Source organism: Lontra canadensis, unplaced genomic scaffold, assembly GCF_010015895.1.
Source record: "Lontra canadensis isolate GAN:19392208 unplaced genomic scaffold, GSC_riverotter_1.0 scaffold2, whole genome shotgun sequence".
NCBI classification, from domain to species: domain Eukaryota; kingdom Metazoa; phylum Chordata; class Mammalia; order Carnivora; family Mustelidae; genus Lontra; species Lontra canadensis.
The window spans coordinates 5,284,982-5,303,858 of NW_022630996.1; the positions used below are offsets into that span (position 1 = coordinate 5,284,982).

Sequence of the window (18,877 nt, forward strand, 5' to 3'; positions counted from 1 at the left end):
GCGTAGTGCTGTAAGGGATGGTAGCAGTAGGTGTAAAGGCAGTAGTATTTGTCGGGAAGGGAGTGTCCGTGGTAGGAAGAGTACTGTTGCTAGTGGTTGTATCTGTGGGGGAAGGTGTAGTGCTATCAGAAACATTAGGATTAGTTATAACTTCAGTAGTACTTATTAGGAAAGATGTAGTGGTATTAGGACCAGTAATACTAGTTGTAACTTCAGTAGTACTTGTTGAGAAAGTAGTGATTGGGATAGGAAGCGTGGTACTAGTATAAACAGAACTAGTGATAATAGTCTCAAAAGTGGTAGCTGTAGTAGAAACTGTAGAAGGAGTTAGAGAACCTGTGGGGAAGGTACTTGTCATAGTGGTAGTAGAAACTCTAATGCTATCATATATCCATGTAACCTCTGTTAGCTTTTCTAGGCTGATAATCCTGTTGGTAAGTTGAATAGTCAGCTTCTGTCAGAAAAGAAGAGATAAAGGTCGTATTTGAGTACTTCTTAAACATCACATTTAAGTCATTTTTCAAATTACAATTTAACAAAAACCAATACAGTCATTCTTTTCCAGAGATTAATAAAAGGATATAAAGATTCCTTTCCGGGTCACTGACTCTAGACAGGTAAATAGGGGAATATGTTGTGTGCATGATCCTTGTGCTGGAAATCTGTGTCTTTTCACTTCATCAGGCCACACCACATTGCTTACAAGTATTTGCAGCTTTGATTAAGCATTGATAACCAACACTTATAAAAATCTCTTTCCTTTGCCACTAGATTTTAACCTTCCAAAGGGCAGTCCGGTTTCATGTTTTCACCAGCCCCAACACCTAGTATAGTGTCTGGCATATAATAGGCATCTGATATGCTACAAAATTTCCTACAAAGAAGGTCTGCATTAGTCTTAACTGGGAGTAATTACTTGCAGAGTGTGGTCTTGAGCTCAATAGCCCAGGAAAAATGTGTTGAAGTAGAGAACTAGCAAAGACTAGAGAGAGAAAAGCTATCTGATTGTTCGGAGGATCATTTTCTAAAATCCAAGTATTAGCCGGGCAGGTACTCATTCACTGCTTGGAGCACAGGAACGATACTTATCCATTTTCACTTTGCTAAATGATCCCCTCCAGGTCACCAGATCATACTTAGGACAGGTCTAGTGTTATAAAGCAGGATACTTTTCCCTCTGTGGTTACTCTTGGTAACTCTACTGGTAATTTGTCTTCCAAGTAGATAGCTCCAAAAGCAGACCCTGCTAGAAGGCCTAGTAGGGTCTGCTATTTATCACTCTGTTTTGTTAACCAAATAATTTTATCTCACATCACAGGTGGGACATAATCATCATGATGATCACCATAGTTGAATTTGCACCAACCTGTAAGATCTACCAATTTGATCAGGGTCATGAGCAGTTTCAGGAAAGAGGGAAAAAATCTCCAACAATTTTAGAGGATCACTTTTTCATTTTAGCCTCTGTCACAGAAGGAAATAAGTTTTGTTATGCTAGCATGAGATACTAACCTCACTTAACACATAGAACCACTTCTGGGAAGCATATGGAAAGGATTTCACCAGACCATTGATCATAGATTCCTGGACTACATTGGGAAGACCACTGATGCTACTCATTTTACAGTAGGATTCAACACTCCCAACTTTTCAGGAACATACTACTGCATGTATCTTTATAACCTTTCAAATACAAGCAAGTGAAAGCATGAAAATGAAAGTGGTGATAACTCAGCAGAATAATAAAATTAATTTATGATATAACATTCCTTTGCGACATACCTGACTGTAAGGGTCACTGCTGAAATTCACCACTGTAATTTGCTGGTTGTCATAGGTGAGATTGACTTCAATCACAGAAGTAGGGTTTGTTCCCCAGATTTTAATATATCCAACTTTCAGTGGATTTGAGTCATTCAGATACTTATTGTGTATGGTCTGGATTTGCAATAGATTCTATAAAGAATATATAAAGAGAAAAATACATAGGACATCTATCAAGAGACTGTATTTCACATTAAAATATTAAGAAACCTCAAATTACTATTGTTGTGCTGGTTTGCTGTTTTTATTCTTAAACACTTCATGAAGATATACTTCCTGAGCATCTGCTATGATAAATTTGATAACACCAACATAATGAAAGTTATTTTACTTATATCGTTACTAATTTTTACAAAGATTTTGAAAAGCAAGCATCGTTATCTCAGTTTTACCGATGAGGAAATTGAGGCTCTGGGAGTAAAGAGAGTAGCTAAATGACACAGATATGGTTGGAATCATGATGCACCCATGTGCGTAGCTCTATATGAGTTAACACAGTGTGAACACAGAATCCCAGCAAACAGCCCCTAGACTAAGGACAGTTTGCAATAAGTCTAGGACTTGACAAAATCATGAGCTGTTTTTGTATCAACACAAGGTTTAAACTAATGTGAGGTAAGTCACAAAGTAGTATGTGATTAAGGCCTAAATGAAAATCATAGTGAATATTTGTTATGGGTGCTAAGAGAAACGAGAAATCGCTACAGAATAGGGAGAGTCAAGAAAGGGCTTAGGAAGGGCATGGGACTTTAGGAAGCCTGGAAGGGTGGATGGATTTAGAAAGGTGAAATGAATGAGGAAGGGGCTGGAGGCAGAGTCATGTGGGAAAAAATGGTATGTTTATTAAGTGCAAGAGCTGTGGTAGCTCATGCTGAGCAAACAAAATAAGACTGGTTAAGATGGGTAGGATGAGGAAGATTTTATGTGATGCATCAAGGAGATAGTTGCAGTGGAGTGACGCCACAAACTCCTTGACTCTCATGGCAACAGTAGAAAGAAAAAGTAATCCATTCAACTGGCTTTCTGGAGAATTTAATAAGCTTTGAGACTGACTGCACAAGCAGAATCAAGGGAAAATGAAGAAAAGGGGATACAACTTGAAGTAAACGGGTGTGCTGAAGCTATTATTAATTTGGGAGAGCCTGCCATTAAATTGCCTGGAATTCTGAAAGCCAGTTGATAGTTTGAAATTGGCTAAAATGGTGGGAGTACTTAAGCCACAGGAATTAGCAAATGCCACAAATCAGCTCCACACCCCCATTACCCCATGCCAGCCAGCACGCCATTGATAATTACCCCATGGAAAGTTAGAAGCTTTCTTTCATGTCAAGCCTCTGATCCTTAGAAAGAAATGCCTTCAAAGATCACACAGAAATTAGAATTCACTTATCACTTCTTTGGAATAAGAGGAGAATGAGGTTTTAGAGTTAGAAAGTATTTAAGGAAAATGTAATGCTTTATAATAAAGAAACACAGGTTAAACAGGGGAAGTGTCTTCCCTATGTTAAATAACTAGTTAGTACAAACAGAACTAAAATACAGGATTTCTAAATCAACAGTTTCATTTTAAAAAAACAACATTTTGAAAGGAAAGATATGTAGACTTTAATTCAACTTTTCTTAAATTAAGAACAGAGAATTTACATATTTAATTAGCATACAAAGTCCTGCATTTAGTTTCAAAAAGGCAATGTGGGATGGAGAGAGCATGACCTGACAATCATGTCTATGAAGATAATTTGAAAGTTTTAGATGACCATGAGATTTATGTGATGCGTGTGTTCAACAATTTAGATGACCATGAGATTTATAATATATGATACATATGTTTAAAAAATTAAATTAAAAAAAATTTAAAAACGTGAGGCAGTAAGAGTAAGAAAACAGAGTATAGCTAAAAAGAGGTAATATTTGGACAGTGAACTATCTATTGTTTCATGTCACTGATGTTTTGAGGTTGATTGTTTTGCAGTATAAAGTTCATGTCATCCTACAGAAATATATGGCAAACCATATATGTAATTTTAAATTTTCTCATAGCTACATATTTTAAAAGTAAAAGGAAACAGGAGGAATTTATTTGAAAGTACATTTTATTTAACCCAACATATCCAAAATATTATTATTTTAACATGTATTCAATATAGAAATATTAATGAGGTATTTCACAATCTTTCAAATATTTCAAATTAGCCTACTCACATTTCCAGTGCTCAAAAATCACATGGGGTACCTGGGTAGCTTAGTCGGTTAAGGGTCCAACTCTTAATTTTAGCTCAGGTCATGATCTCAGAGTCAAGAGATAGAGCCCCACACAGGCCTCCACACTGCACTGGGTATGGAGGGAGCCTGCTTACAATTTTCTCTTTCCCTCTCCCTCTGCCATCCCCCCAAATCCACTTACACTTGAGTGTGCATGTGTGCTTTCTCTCAAAAAAAAAAAAAAAAGTCACATGTGACTAGTAACTATCATACTTGGATAATGCAGCTCTAAGATATTCCTTCAACTGGGTACCATGTTTTGAGAGGAATCTAGACTAATTGTGGTCCAAACAGAATAATCAGATCTGTTTAAGAATAAAACAGAGGAAGTGTGAAGTTAACCTGCGGATGAATAATTCCAAAAGAAGACGGAAGGTATATATAACAGACATCTTCAAATAACTGAAGCACTGCTTTGTAGAAAAGACAATCGATTTGTGCTATGCTATTCCTTAAACGTAAATCAATAGATAAAAATTATAGAGAAGCAAATTCCAGGTTTGACATAGAATGATATTCCTACTCTAATGAGAATTATATAGGTTATCTCTGGAGTCATTTAACATGCCTGGTAGATTGGTTGTATTATTTTCTCCAATTATTCACTCCTCCCTATTCATACTCTTTTTCCATGTAAATGCCCTCCGTCTCTGGATGGGGCATTCTGTCTCACCTTTGTCTTTGGGCTTGGCCATCTGACTTCCCTTTGCTAATAGAATATTAGTCAACTTGCTGCAAATTGGAGATTTTAAAAAATGCTAAAGCATTTCCACTTCTGTTTTTGCCCTCTACCACAGTCATAAAAAACGTCCTGCCCAGAACTGCCATAGGCAATCTTAGATCATATTAATATAAGGACTGGCTTGGAAATTTCCAGGCAATTTACTAGTGGGTTTTCCCAGGGAAACCTGGGTGGTTCAGTTGGTTAAGCGTCTGCTTTTGGCTTAGGTCATGATCCTAGAATCCTGGGATCAAGCCCCATATTGGGCTCCTTGCTCAGTGGGGAGTCCACTATTCCCTCTCCCTCTATGTGTGTGTTCTCTTTCACTCTCTCTCTTTCAAATAAATAAATCTTTAAAAACAAAACAAACAAACAGAAAAAAAACCCAAAAAACCCAAAACAAAACTGTAGGCTTTCCCAAATCAACAAGAGCTAGCTTTAGGGGTGCCTGGGTGGCTCAGTGGGTTAAAGCCTCTGCCTTCAGCTCAGGTCATGATCCCAGGGTCCTGGGATTGAGCCCCATATCAGGCTCTCTGCTCAGCAGGGAGCCTGCTTCCCCCCGCCCACAGCCTGACTCTCTGCCTACTTGTGATCTCTGTCAAATAAATAAATAAAATGTTTAAAAAAAAAAGAGTTACTTTAGGATGCCCATTTACTTCAAGTTATATCCCATTTTCTTCATTTCCCCTTGATTCTGCTTGCAGTCAGTCTCAAAGTCTTGTTAATTCTCCATAATGCCAATTGAACATATTTCTTTTTCTTAGATCACTGAAGAGCCAGCTCTCTCTCATACATACATAGCCATGTGAGTGAGTACAGCCAGGATCATCCAAGCAGCCCAATAGTCCCATTACTGAGTGTAAGCCAGCCAAGATCAGCTAAGTCTAGCCCAGATTATTGGAACACTAAAAACTCCTGGGCTAAATAGTTTATTGTTTAAATTATTTATTTATTGTTACAAGCTGCTGAAGTTTTGAGGTTGTTTCTTATAAACCATTGTTGTGCAATAGATAACTGATCTAGCATTTATCCTGCAAAATATTATCGGCCAGAAAATGCCATCTCATCCCCAGAAAACATGCCGTACATTTGAAGACCTATTTTTTCACCAGCATTATATGAACTACAAGTTTCTTCTTATAAAAAACTGATGGCATATTGGATAATTGTCAAAATAAGGACGGTTTATCCTTATGTTAATGTCAACAGACCCAATTTATAAGTGTAAAGGTAGGACGTTCCTCCTATTAAGATGTAGGATATTATTTTGATACAGTTAACTGGTAATGTTTAATCTGTAGCTAACTGGGAATGGGTTTATAAAATTCAATAAAATAGTCTTACCTGAGCTGCAGTAAAATTTGCCAAAAAATAGTTTCCATTTTCATAGGTATCTGCAAGCAAGAAAAAAGAATAAACTACTCATTGCTTCAGCTGTAGCAGATAATCTTGTATATAGTCAAAGGGGTCACAATTACTGATCAGAATAATCATGACCTCTCTGAGAAACATTAAGGATAAGTAGCCAAGGGATTCTTTCACTCCAGGGTAGTATGGGGATGTGCATACGGAAGAGGGTATTTCAAGTGAGGATCAAGTGGTTGTAAAACCAGAAAATCTTGGTTGAACTAAGGATAGATATCCCAGATGAGGAAATGTGAAGGTTACTGACTGGTTTCTTCTGTGCCAATGTAGCAAGCAGGTAACCATGAAGGTTGACATGGCTATAATGAAAAAAGCTCAAAGCAGAGGAGAGTAGCTAGGAATTGAGGCTCAAGTCAGACTGACATGGGTTCAAATTCCTGCTCCTACACTTAGTAGTTGTGCAAACTATGGCAAATATCATTTTATCATCTGTAAAATGGAGACAGTGTATGTAACTACGCTGCATGAGCAAAGTAAGTGCTCAAAATGTATTCTTTACTATCGTTAGCAAAGTCATCATCATCTTCACCTTCATGATTCTTCTCTTAGACCATCCTACCACATTGCTCTAGTGCCCAAGCCCTCCTGCCTCTACATAACTTACTCCATCAATTCTTCCCCAGACCCTCTTTGCTCCTCTAGGTTCCAGTTATGCTCCAGAACACTCCGTTCTGACAGACCCTTTCCTTGTTCTCTCTATAGGAAACAACCACCACATGTCTTCTTTAGTGCCATATTGTCTTAAAAAAGGTAGCCTCTGTTTGTTATGTCTGTGGACTCGACTCATAATTCACTCCTACATCTCCTGTATTTCAGTTCTTATGTTTCCTTATTTCACCGAATCTGATCTTTTCAAAGTCACCAGCGACACAGTATATTAAATCTAAGTATTTCTTCATTGTATTTAGGTGATTTAGATCTGTTTCCCCACACATCACTTCCTTGAAATAATCCTTAGTAGATGCCCACTTTACTCATTCTTCTCATGTAGGTTCTATAATTGTTACTTCTTAAAAGTCAGTTCCATTTCATGTTCTGTTCTTGCCCTTATCGACATTCCATCTCTTACCAATATTCCAATATATCTGTCCTTGAAGCAATTATTTCTCCTTTCTTTTCTATAAATTACCTCTACTCTTGCAGAAATAATCATAAAGCCTATTTTTTTTCTTTTCAGCATAACAGTATTCATCGTTTTTGCACCACACCCAGTGCTCCAGGCAATACGTGCCCTCCCTAATACCCACAACCTGGTTCCCCCAACCTCCCACCCCCCGCCCCTTCAAATCCCTCAGGTTGTTTTTCAGAGTCCATAGTCTCTCATGGTTCACCTCCCCTTCCAATTTCCCTCAACTCCATTCTCCTCTCCATTTCCCCATGTCCTCCATGTTATTTGTTATGCTCCACAAATAAGTGAAACCATATGATAATGGACTCTCTCTGCTTGACTTATTTCACTCAGCATAATCTCTTCCAGTCCCGTCCATGTTGCTACAAAACTTGGGTATTCATCCTTTCTGATGGAGGCATAATACTCCATAGTGTATATGGACCACATCTTCCTTATTCATTTTTCTGTTGAAGGGCATCTTGGTTCTTTCCACAGTTTGGCCACCGTGGCCATTGCTGCTATAAACATTGGGGTACAGATGGCCCTTCTTTTCACTACATCTGTATCTTTGGGGTAAATACCCAGTAGTGCAATTGCAGGGTCATAGGGAAGCTCTATTTTTAACTTCTTAAGGAATCTCCACACTGTTCTCCAAAGTGGCTACACCAACTTGCATTCCCACCAACAGTGTAAGAGGGTTCCCATTTCTCCACATCCTCTCCAACACATGTTGTTTCCTGTCTTGTTAATTTTGGCCATTCTAACTGGTGTAAGGTGGTATCTCAATGTGGTTTTTTAATTTTTTTAATTTTTATATATGTTTTATGTATTTTTTTTGCTTTTATTATATTTTAATTCTTTTTTTTTAATTTTTTAAATTTATTTTCAGCGTAACAGTATTCATTGTTTTTGCACCATACCCAGTGCTCCATGCAATCCGTGCCCTCTCCAATATCCACCACCTGGTTCCCCCAACTTCCCACCCTGCACCCCTTCAAAACCCTCAGATTCAATGTGGTTTTAATTTGAATCTCCCTGATGGCTAATGATGATGAACATTTTTTCGTGAGTCTGATAGCCATTTGTATGTCTTCTTTGGAGTAGTGTCTGTTCATATCTTCTGCCCATTTTTTGATATGATTATCTGTTTTGTGTGTGTTGAGTTTGAGGAATTCTTTATAGATCCTGGATATCAACCTTTTGTCTGTACTGTCATTTGCAAATATCTTCTCCCATTCCGTGGGTTGTCTCTTTGTTTTGTTGACTGTTTCCTTTGCTGTGCAGAAGCTTTTGATCTTGATGAAGTCCCAAAAGTTCATTTTTGCTTTTGTTTCCTTTGCCTTTGGAGATATATCTTGAAAGATATATCTTTCAAGACATATCTTGTCTTGCTGTGGCTGATATCGAAGAGGTTACTGCTTATGTTCTCCTCCAGGATTCTGATGGATTCCTGTCTCACACTGAGGTCTTTAATCCTAAAATTTGTATGGAATCAGAAGAGACCCCAAATTGCTAAGGAAATGTTGAAAAACAAAAATAAAACTGGCGGCATCACGTTACCTGACTTCAAGCTTTACTACAAAGCTGTGATCACCAAGACAGCATGGTACTGGCATAAAAACAGACACATAGACCAGTGGAACAGAGTAGAGAGCCCAGATATGGACCCTCAACTCTACGGTCAAATAATCTTCGACAAAACAGGAAAAAATATACAGTGGAAAAAAGACAGTCTCTTCAATAAATGGTGCTGGGAAAACTGGACAGCTATATGTAGAAGAATGAAACTCGACCATTCTCTTACACCATACACAAAGATAAACTCGAAATGGATAAAGCCTATATTTTTTTAAATTTAGCCTTGGTTAGAAAATGTAACCTAAGCAAATATTATAAGACTCTTCTAGCAGTTTGAACAAAGAATTTTTAAAGAATGGAATTTTGTTAATAAGGTGTTCTAAGATTATCCTTGAACTAGCTATTAAATCTCCTTATGTAAGGAAAAATTTAACAAATAGTTAAAAACCTATTAATGGAAAATTTAAGTTAAAGCTATACTTACATTATGTCTTGTTGTTTTAAATTTTGAATTTCTAAGTCTGTTTGGTGAAAAGGAGCAAAGAGCTTCTCCATAGGAGTTAAAAAGTGTAAAAATCTTTAAACTTTCGGGGACTATTGATTTTTAACCTTGAAACTAAGACATTTGTTGAAGGAAACTGAAATTTCATAGAATATTGTTTTTCCTTTAAATTTTTGAAATACATTGCTCATAGGGAGCTGATTTCTTAACACAAACTAACTGTGGTGTTATTAACCTACTATGACATTAATCACGTAGTTCCAATTAGCTCAAGCTATATAAAAGGATTCTAGGGGCGCCTGGGTGGCTCAGTGGGTTAAGCCGCTGCCTTCGGCTCAGGTCATGATCTCAGGGTCCTGGGATCGAGCCCCGCATCAGGCTCTCTGCTCAGCAGGGAGCCTGCTTCCTCCTCTCTCTCTGCCTGCCTCTCTGCCTGCTTGTGATCTCTGTCTGTCAAATAAATAAATAAAATCTTTAAAAAAAAAAAAAAAGGATGCTAGATTTCCTTAAAACATTGGTTCCCAACCATCTGTGATTTTGCTGGTGCGACATTTGGTGACATCTAGAAAGACATTTGATTGCTACATCTTGGGGTTGGGGAGCATGTTTTTGGCATTTGGAGGGGTGTTGCTAAACGTCTTGTAATGAACAGTTCAGCCACTGCCCGCTACAAAGAATTATCTAGCCCAAATTGTCAGTACAATCAATCATATGTCTGATAAGGGACTTATATCTAGAGGATATAAAAGCACTTACAATTAAATAATAAAAAGATAATCTAATGTAAAAATTGACACAGTTTGTGACTAGACATTTCTCCAAAGAAGATTATGAATGGCCCAGTAAGGTATACCTGGGTGGCTCAGTCAGTTAAGCATCTGCCTTCTGCTCAGGTCATGATCCCAGGGTTCTGGGATCAAGCCCCACATGGGGTTACCTGCTTGGTGGGGAGTCTGCTTCTCCCTCCTCCACTCTCCCTACTTGTTCTCTGTCCCTCTCTCATTCAAATAAATAAATAAAATCTTTTTAAAAAATGAATGGCCAGTAAGTACAAGAAAAGACATTCAGTGAGATTAGTTATCAGGGAAAAACACAAATCAATAGAAGCCACAGTGGTATATTACTTCACGTCCAGCAGGAAGATGATAATAAGTGTTGGCAAGGATGCTGAGACACTGGACCCCACATGCACTGCTGAAGGAATGTAAAATGGTGCTGCCTCCTTATAAAAGAATATGGGAGTTCCCACAAAAATAAACATAGAGTTACTATACAAAGGGGACATTCCAATCCTAGGTATGCACCCTAGAGAACTAAAAAAAGGTCCATACAAAAACTTGTTCATGAATATTCAAAGCAGCGTTTTTCTTAATAGTGAAAAAGTGGAAACAACCCAAGCACGTACGAGCTGATGTATAAAATGTAGTATATTCATACAATATCATACTATTCATCCATATTAAAGAAATGAAGTACGGATACATGCTACAACTTGCTAGAACCTTAAAAATGTTATGCTAAGTGAAAGAAGGCAGTAATAAAAGACCACATTTATTCCATTTATGTGACTCCGTATGATTCCATTCCTATGAAACTTCTAGCATACACAGATGTATCGTGACAGAGTAGTAAATGCCTAGGGTTGCATCTCCTGGGGCTGGAGAGAATGGGGGCAGGACGAGGGAGGACTGAGGGGTGATATCTAAAAGATGGAGGGCTTATTTTGAGGGTAAAGAAATTTTTCCAAAATTGTCTGTGTAATGGTTGTACAACTTGGCAAACATATGAAAACCAGTGAATTGTACACTTAAAAATGGGTATGTTACATAGTGTGTGAGCTGTACCTCAATAAACTTGTTACCAAAAAGTTAAAGACAACCCCAAGAAATAACAACAAAAAGGCATTTAGTTTTTATAAAAATGTATATTAAAAAGACTTCTGGGGTGCTTGGGTGGCTCAGTGGGTTAAGCCTCTGCCTTCGGCTCAGGTCATGATCTCAAGGTCCTGGGATCGAGCCCCGCATCGGGCTCTCTGCTCAGCAGAGGACTGTTTCCCCCTCTCTGCCTACTTGTGATTTCTCTCCCTGTCAAATAAATAAATAAAATCGTTTTAAAAAAGAAAAAGACTTCTACCTGATTAATCGTAAAGATTAATACGGTGTGATTTCTACTTCTCATAACACTCCCAGGCTTCTCACTCCTCTCTTCATCAGACTTTCTGTCATCACACCCTATTTGCAAATTGCAAGCCCCACCAGGAGACTCCATAAATGTCTCAAATTCTAAGCATGCAAAATTAATCTCTTTATCTCTCAGCATTCTCTAACATGACTTTATTGCCCATGTTCCATACCATGATAATGGAATTGCTTCCTGCCCAATCACCAGCATGCAGCTGGCGTGATCTGATGATGCAGTCAACGGTCAACCTGACGAGATGTCACTGACATGATACAGTGTTAAATAACCTTGGCACAGCCACTAACTCCTTTAGCTGCAATTTTTTGCTCACCAAACAAATCCCTGATTAAAATCTCATGCTTCACCTAGATTTAATTTAAGGAAAAATATGTACTTCCTAATAGATGGGACCATCCTAGCTCATTAATATAATTCTTAAGTTTAAAAAATTGGCACTGGGGGCGCCTGGGTGGCTCAGTGGGTTAAAACCTCTGCCTTCAGCTCGGGTCATGATCCCAGGGTCCTGGGATCGAGCTCCACATTGGGCTCTCTGCTCGGCAGGGAGCCTGCTTTCCTCTCTCTCTCTCTGCCTGCCTCTCTGCCTACTTGTGATCTCTGTCTGTCAAATAAATGAATGGAATCTTAAAAAAAAATTGGCACTGTAGCTTATTATTTGTTTACAAGGTTTAAGGCTGCAAATCTCTTAAAACCTAATTTGGGTGGCTGGTTAACCTCCTTTTTCTGACTTTTAGACTTCCTGTTGTCATAGTAATCACACTGATGTAAATGCAGTATATCTTACCTAATATATCTTATCTTAAAGACTTATACTGTAATTTTATTTACCTTGAGTATTAATGATATAGTCTATTCAGCATCTATGTGCCAGGAATTCTCTCTACATATGAAATCATTTTATCTGCATAAAAAGATCTACGTGATAAGTACAGTTTTGTAGATGGTAAAGACAAGAAAATGCTAGCAAAGAGATGTTAATCATCCTTCCAAAAGACATATAACCAGGAAATGACTGAAGTGATGTCTGATTCCAGGGCTATGGGATGCCACGTGCCACATGTCTCTCCATGGAATTCACTTATCAGATTAAACTTTACAGAAATAATTGAAGACCAAGTTGAACTTGGAAAAAAGTAATCAAATTCTTTTGTATCCCACCCTTAACCTGGTCCTACCTCTAAATGAGCAATCAAATTATTTGAAAAATAGCTCTTTTAAATACCATATTCAATGATTATGGGGTTATAATGCATTATGCATACACTGAAATTTAAAATAGATTCTCAGCCATATAGGACCTATTCATAGCTAACAAAAGTGTCAAGGTAATATAATAAGGGAAAAGATTCTGCTTTCAGGAAAGGTGCTGGATTAACTGGATAAACATATGAGGGAACAAATGAACCTTGACCATGACATACATACAGAATTTAATACAAAATAGATGATAGCTCTAAATGTAAAAGCTACGAGAAAAATCTCTGTAACCTTGGATTAGGCCAGGTGATGTGATTTATAATCTGTATTTGGTCTTCATCCCATTTCTGCCACAGAGCTCTTAAAATCCTTGGAATTTCCTGAGTGATAAGAACTAAGTATCTTTTTGTTACGTTAATGAGTTGATTTAGGGAAAGCACTTCCAGTTCTGGGTAATCAACCCTGTGATTTGAAGATTGGAACTTCCAGCCCCACCCAGAGACCTTTGGAAGGAAATTGGGGCTGGAGAGCGATGGTGGATAATGTAGTGTCAGAATTGAGTTGAATTGTAGGACACCTAGAAAATGTCCCAGAATTACTTGTTGGTATGGGGAAACAACACTCCCACCCCACACACACATGTTAGAATTAGTACCAGATGCTTTTTAGACCAAGGCACAAGAAGCACAAATATCAAAGAAAAGTATGGTAAAAAATGGATTTTTTATCAAAGTTAAAGTTTGTTTTTTGTAAGATACTATAAAGGAATTGTATAGGCAAGTTACAGACAGGGAGAGGCAAGTCCTAACTGATAAAAGTTTGGTATACATAACTCCTACAGGTCACTAAGGAAAAGGCAACATAATAAAAAATAGGAGAGGACTCAAACCAATAACTCAATAAGAAGACATACAAATAGCCAATAAACATAAGATGCTCAACATCAAGGAAATGCAAATTAAATCCATAATGAGGTGCCCTAGGTACTACTAAAATAGTTAAAATTTTAAAGACTGACAACACCAAGTGTTAGTGAAGATGTGGAAAATTGGAACTCTGAATTTTTGTCATTAGTGAAGAGAAACAGTATAGCCAATTTAGAAAATACTCGGGCAGTTTCTTCAAAAGTTAAACATACAATTACCATCTGATCCAGCCTGGCAATTTCACATCCAGACTTTGACCCAGGGGAAATGAAAACGTATGATCGCAAATAATACTCAAATAAGCACATAATACTCAAAAAAATACTCAAATAATCATGGCAGATCAAAAGCTTCTGCACAGCAAAGGAAACAGTCAACAAAACAAAGAGGCAACCCACGGAATGGGAGAAGATATTTGCAAATGACAGTACAGACAAAAGGTTGATATCCAGGATCTATAAAGAACTTCTCAAACTCAACACACACAAAACAGATAATCATGTCAAAAAATGGGCAGAAGACAGGAACAGACATTTCTCCAGTGAAGACATACAAATGGCTATCAGACACATGAAAAAATGTTCATCATCACTAGCCATCAGGGAGATTCAAATTAAAACCACATTGAGATACCACCTTACACCAGTTAGAATGGCCAAAATTAGCAAGACAGGAAACAACATGTGTTGGAGAGGATGTGGAGAAAGGGGAACCCTCTTACACTGTTGGTGGGAATGCAAGTTGGTGCAGCCACTTTGGAGAACAGTGTGGAGATTCCTTAAGAAGTTAAAAATAGAGCTTCCCTATGACCCTGCAATTGCACTACTGGGTATTTACCCCAAAGATACAGATGTAGTGAAAAGAAGGGCCATCTGTACCCCAATGTTTATAGCAACAATGGCCACAGTGGCCAAACTGTGGAAAGAACCAAGATGCCCTTCAACGGAAAAATGAATAAGGAAGATATGGTCCATATACACTATGGAGTATTATGCCTCCATCAGAAAGGATGAATACCCAAGTTTTGTAGCAACATGGACGGGACTGGAAGAGATTATGCTGAGTGACTTATTTCACTTATTTGTGGAGCATAACAAATAACATGGAGGACATGGGGAAATGGAGAGGAGAATGGAGTTGAGGGAAATTGGAAGGGGAGGTGAACCATGAGAGACTATGGACTCTGAAAAACAACCTGAGGGTTTTGAAGGGGCGGGGAGGTTGGGAGAACCAGGTGGTGGGTATTAGGGAGGGCACGTATTGCATGGAGCACTGGGTGTGGTGCAAAAACAATGAATTCTGTTATGCTGAAAAGAAATAAAAAAAAATCATGGCAGGTTTATGCATAATGGTAAAAAACTTAAAACAACTTAAATATTCATCAATAGGTAAATGGATAAACAAGTTATGGTATATCCATACAATGGGATGTTATTTTTCAGGAGTCAAAAGGTAATAAGCTACTTTTATATGCCACCAGATGGCAAAATATCTTGCTACAAAAATCATTTTGCTAAGTGACAGAAGCAAAGTACAAAAGGATACACAATGTATGATTCTATTTACATCAAGCCTAGAAAAGACAAATCTCATCTAGAGAGACAGAAAGCAGATCAGTAGTTCTAAGAGCCTGAAGTAGGGGTTGAGAGTGGGGGTAGTTCGCTGAAAAGATGTAGAAGGGGAAATTTGGGGTCATGAAAATATTCTAGATCTTGACTGTGGTGGTAACAATATAAATGTATCTATTTGTCAAAACGTATTGAACTGTATACTTAAGGTGGATACATTTTGTGTAAATACAACTCAATTAAGTTGATTATAAAAGCAATAATTTCACTTCTAGGAATCTACCCTATGGAAATAATCTGAAATGCAAACAAAGGTTAATATTGGATGGTGTTCATAACAATGAAAACTGAAAACATCCTGTATCCTAGATTAGAGAGTAATTACAGAAAGTCAGATAAATTGTGGCATATCTTCTCAGTGGGATAGAGTAATCATAATGGTGTTTATAAGGAGTATATGATAATATCTAGACATATTTCTATCATTATGTTAAGTGCCTTCAGAAATTAAATATGCAGTATTTTTTCAGTGATATAAAAGTGAAGCATTTTCTTAAATAACATGAAAGCAAAAGAATATAGCAGTAATATTATTACTTTTTTTCTAGTTTTCTGTCTTTAAAATATTTTCTTTAATGATGATATATTACCCTCACAATGAAGAAAATGGAAAGGAAGATACTACCAGTGAAAAACAAGCTATGATTTCAGAAAATGTGATATGTTACAAGATTAGAATGTTCTAGTCCACAGTAACAAGTATTGGAAGATGGGTGTCAGTTGGTAACAACACATCAGTATTTCAGTAGAGATGTCTAAGGAAGAGGATGTTCTGACTATTGTGACAAACCCCAATTATCTCAGGTAGCACTGTCCTATTCCTAGATTAGGGAAAGCATACAAAGTAATATTTTGTTGACATAACGATCTTTTCGACAATGTTTAATTCCCTACTTCTGAGACACTAAGAAATTTTCTGAGCTTTCATTTGCCTTTTGAGTGAGACTACTTAGGAGGAACAGGGTGCCTGGTAATAGGTGGCTGGTCCAAACAACAGAGCCAGGTCTCTGAACCACTGCGAATGAATGAACTGTCAGCCTCAGAGTTGCATCCACACATCAGAGCAAGGCAGTTAGTTATACAGAGGTAGATCCCTCCTGGCTGAATCCATAACATCACATTGCTGAACCTACAAAGCTGGGGGGCCATACACTGTTCTATAGTAATTACAGTGTTATATAAGGAGCAGGCAAAAATTGCAAAAATTCTCCCAACACCATTGCTCTATAACAGTAGCAGAAACAGGTTTAGAAACAGATTATGCCAATTATATCCTGAGCTGTGGTTTTTCTGCTTGCTGTATGGAGAGATTCTAGAACATTCATACTCACCAATGCTTTGTCCATCATCCCAGAATATCTGGCCTTCAGCTTTCCCATTGTCATCCAAAGCAACAATCAATCCCATAAATTTTTGTCGACTATGAAAAAAAAAAGGGAGTTATTTTTCCCTAGATTATAAATTGTAAGAATGAAGGACAGTTTCTGTTGAAAATATTACTCATCCAGAACAAAAAAAAATGCATTAAAATTGCACATTAAAATGCACATAAAGTTCTAAAAATAGGTAAATTAAAATGTATCTTCTTTATAAAAGAGCTTATTGCATGCCTCTTAAATATTAAGGTTTCCTGGATGGTTTAAAACAGAATTTTATTTTCAAAAATTATACACAAAAATGTCTACTATTTTACACAGCAAAATATATAAATACCATTAAGGCTGAGCTATATTTAGATATTTATCTATCAAAATATATTTGCAACTAGAAATGGATTCCATCTCAAAGGATGTATGTGCAAACCAATTTTAATTAAGTGTAGTCATATTTAAATTATTTTATGTAATGAAAGAATATTTTTTTGGAATTTTGAGGTGGTTTCTTTATAGTAGGGACTTATAAATAATTATGATAAATAAATATGAATATGTTTAATCAATGTCCTTTAATTTTAATATACCTCAAGATATTTAATTTTTTAAAGATCTAATTTTTAATAATTAACATGAAATTATCAGGCATGATCTTGTGGATTAATAATATAGACACTTAAAAAATCAAATAAACATACTTACTTACATATGTATTATAAATAATATATTAAGATATGAATTCCTTAGGAAGAAAACCACAAAACGACCCTTCAGTAGCTTCCAGACTGCTACAGAATAAAACACAAGGTCTTGCTCTGGCTTTATACCCTCCATGACCTGATCTTGGACTGCTTGAACTTTATTTCATCCCGCTTCCTCTCTACTCTCCAATTAAACTGACTGGTTTACTATGCCCCAAACCAAACTCATTTTTCACCTTTAGCTCTTTAATACTCCCAGAATATTTCTTTCCCTGCCTTCATATATTCAAATCTTATTTATTATTCAAGACTCAGCTCAAAGCTCTCATTCATGTGAAACCATGCTTTACACTACCAGGCTAAGTTAACTTCTTTACTTTTGAATGATTATAGTTCTTTTTATGTGTGTCTCTCTTGACATAACATGTTCCCTTTAATTTAGTACATAAACACAAATATAAATATATAAATATAAATGTATAAATATTTATATTTATATAAAATCTATCCCGAGTTGACCAAAGTAGACCTGGAAATAAGCACTAAATCCTCCTTGGATAGCCATCACAAATCAAGGAGCTCATTAATATCCCCAACATTTTTAATAGTGTGGAAAGGGGTAAATGCTACTGTCCTCATGAAAATTTTTGCGCCAGGGGTGACCAAGTGGCTCAGTTGATTAAGCACTGGGCTCTTGATTTTGGCTCAGGTTGTGATCTCAGGGTGGTGAGATCGATCCCTCCTACTTGGCGCTCAGCATGGAGTCTGCTTAAGATTCTCTCCCTCTACCTCTGCCCTTCCCCCGACCCCACTCCTCTACCCCCACATGCACTCTCTCTCTCTAAAATAATAAATTAAATTAAATTAAATTAAAATTAAAGAAAATTTTTGCCCCAGGCCTTGGACACAGCTATAGATAAAAGATCTCCCCAAGACCGACTTCATGAATGCGTTCTCCCCCAGATCCCAGTCAAAAGGCACTTATGGAAGCGAATCAATAGGAGAGATTGTAGTTGTATTTATTTATCCACAGAGCTTTGGTGAAGGTGGGCAGCTCCCTGAGAGGCTGCCTCATTATGACAAAGCGTGGCCATTGGTACCATCGCTTGTCCTTACCTGGCTTGAGTGTTCATCGCGGGCTCTTGCCAAGGCAGGATGTAGCCTCCTCTGATGTGAAGGTTGATGTGGTCAATGGGTGCATCCAGGATTTTCCACTCACCTGTTGACACATTGCCAGATTCCTAGGAGACAGAATATAGGCAAGGAGGGATGAAGATAAAGAGAAGAAATGAACAGATGCATGCTTTAATACAAGTCTTTCTAAGGAAGCATGTTTGAAAGTCAGCAAGAAACAGCAAGTCAAAGGAGAAAAATCTCTGATTTTAGCTTTCTTAAAAACTCTAGAAATCTAGCCTTTTCTCTGTGTTCTC

The 18,877-nt window shown here is 37.3% G+C and overlaps 1 protein-coding gene across 1 annotated transcript in view; it reads right to left on the bottom strand.

Annotated features, from left to right (window-relative positions):
* The window catches only part of MGAM2 (maltase-glucoamylase 2 (putative)), an 83,678-nt gene that overhangs the window by 866 nt on the left and 63,935 nt on the right, over positions 1–18,877 (bottom strand). The window contains 5 exon segments of the mRNA XM_032867306.1: positions 1–454; positions 1,783–1,956; positions 6,152–6,201; positions 16,705–16,793; positions 18,564–18,688. The exon segment at positions 1–454 is cut by the window's left edge and continues 20 nt beyond it. Coding sequence (XP_032723197.1) covers positions 1–454; positions 1,783–1,956; positions 6,152–6,201; positions 16,705–16,793; positions 18,564–18,688 — 892 coding nt within the window.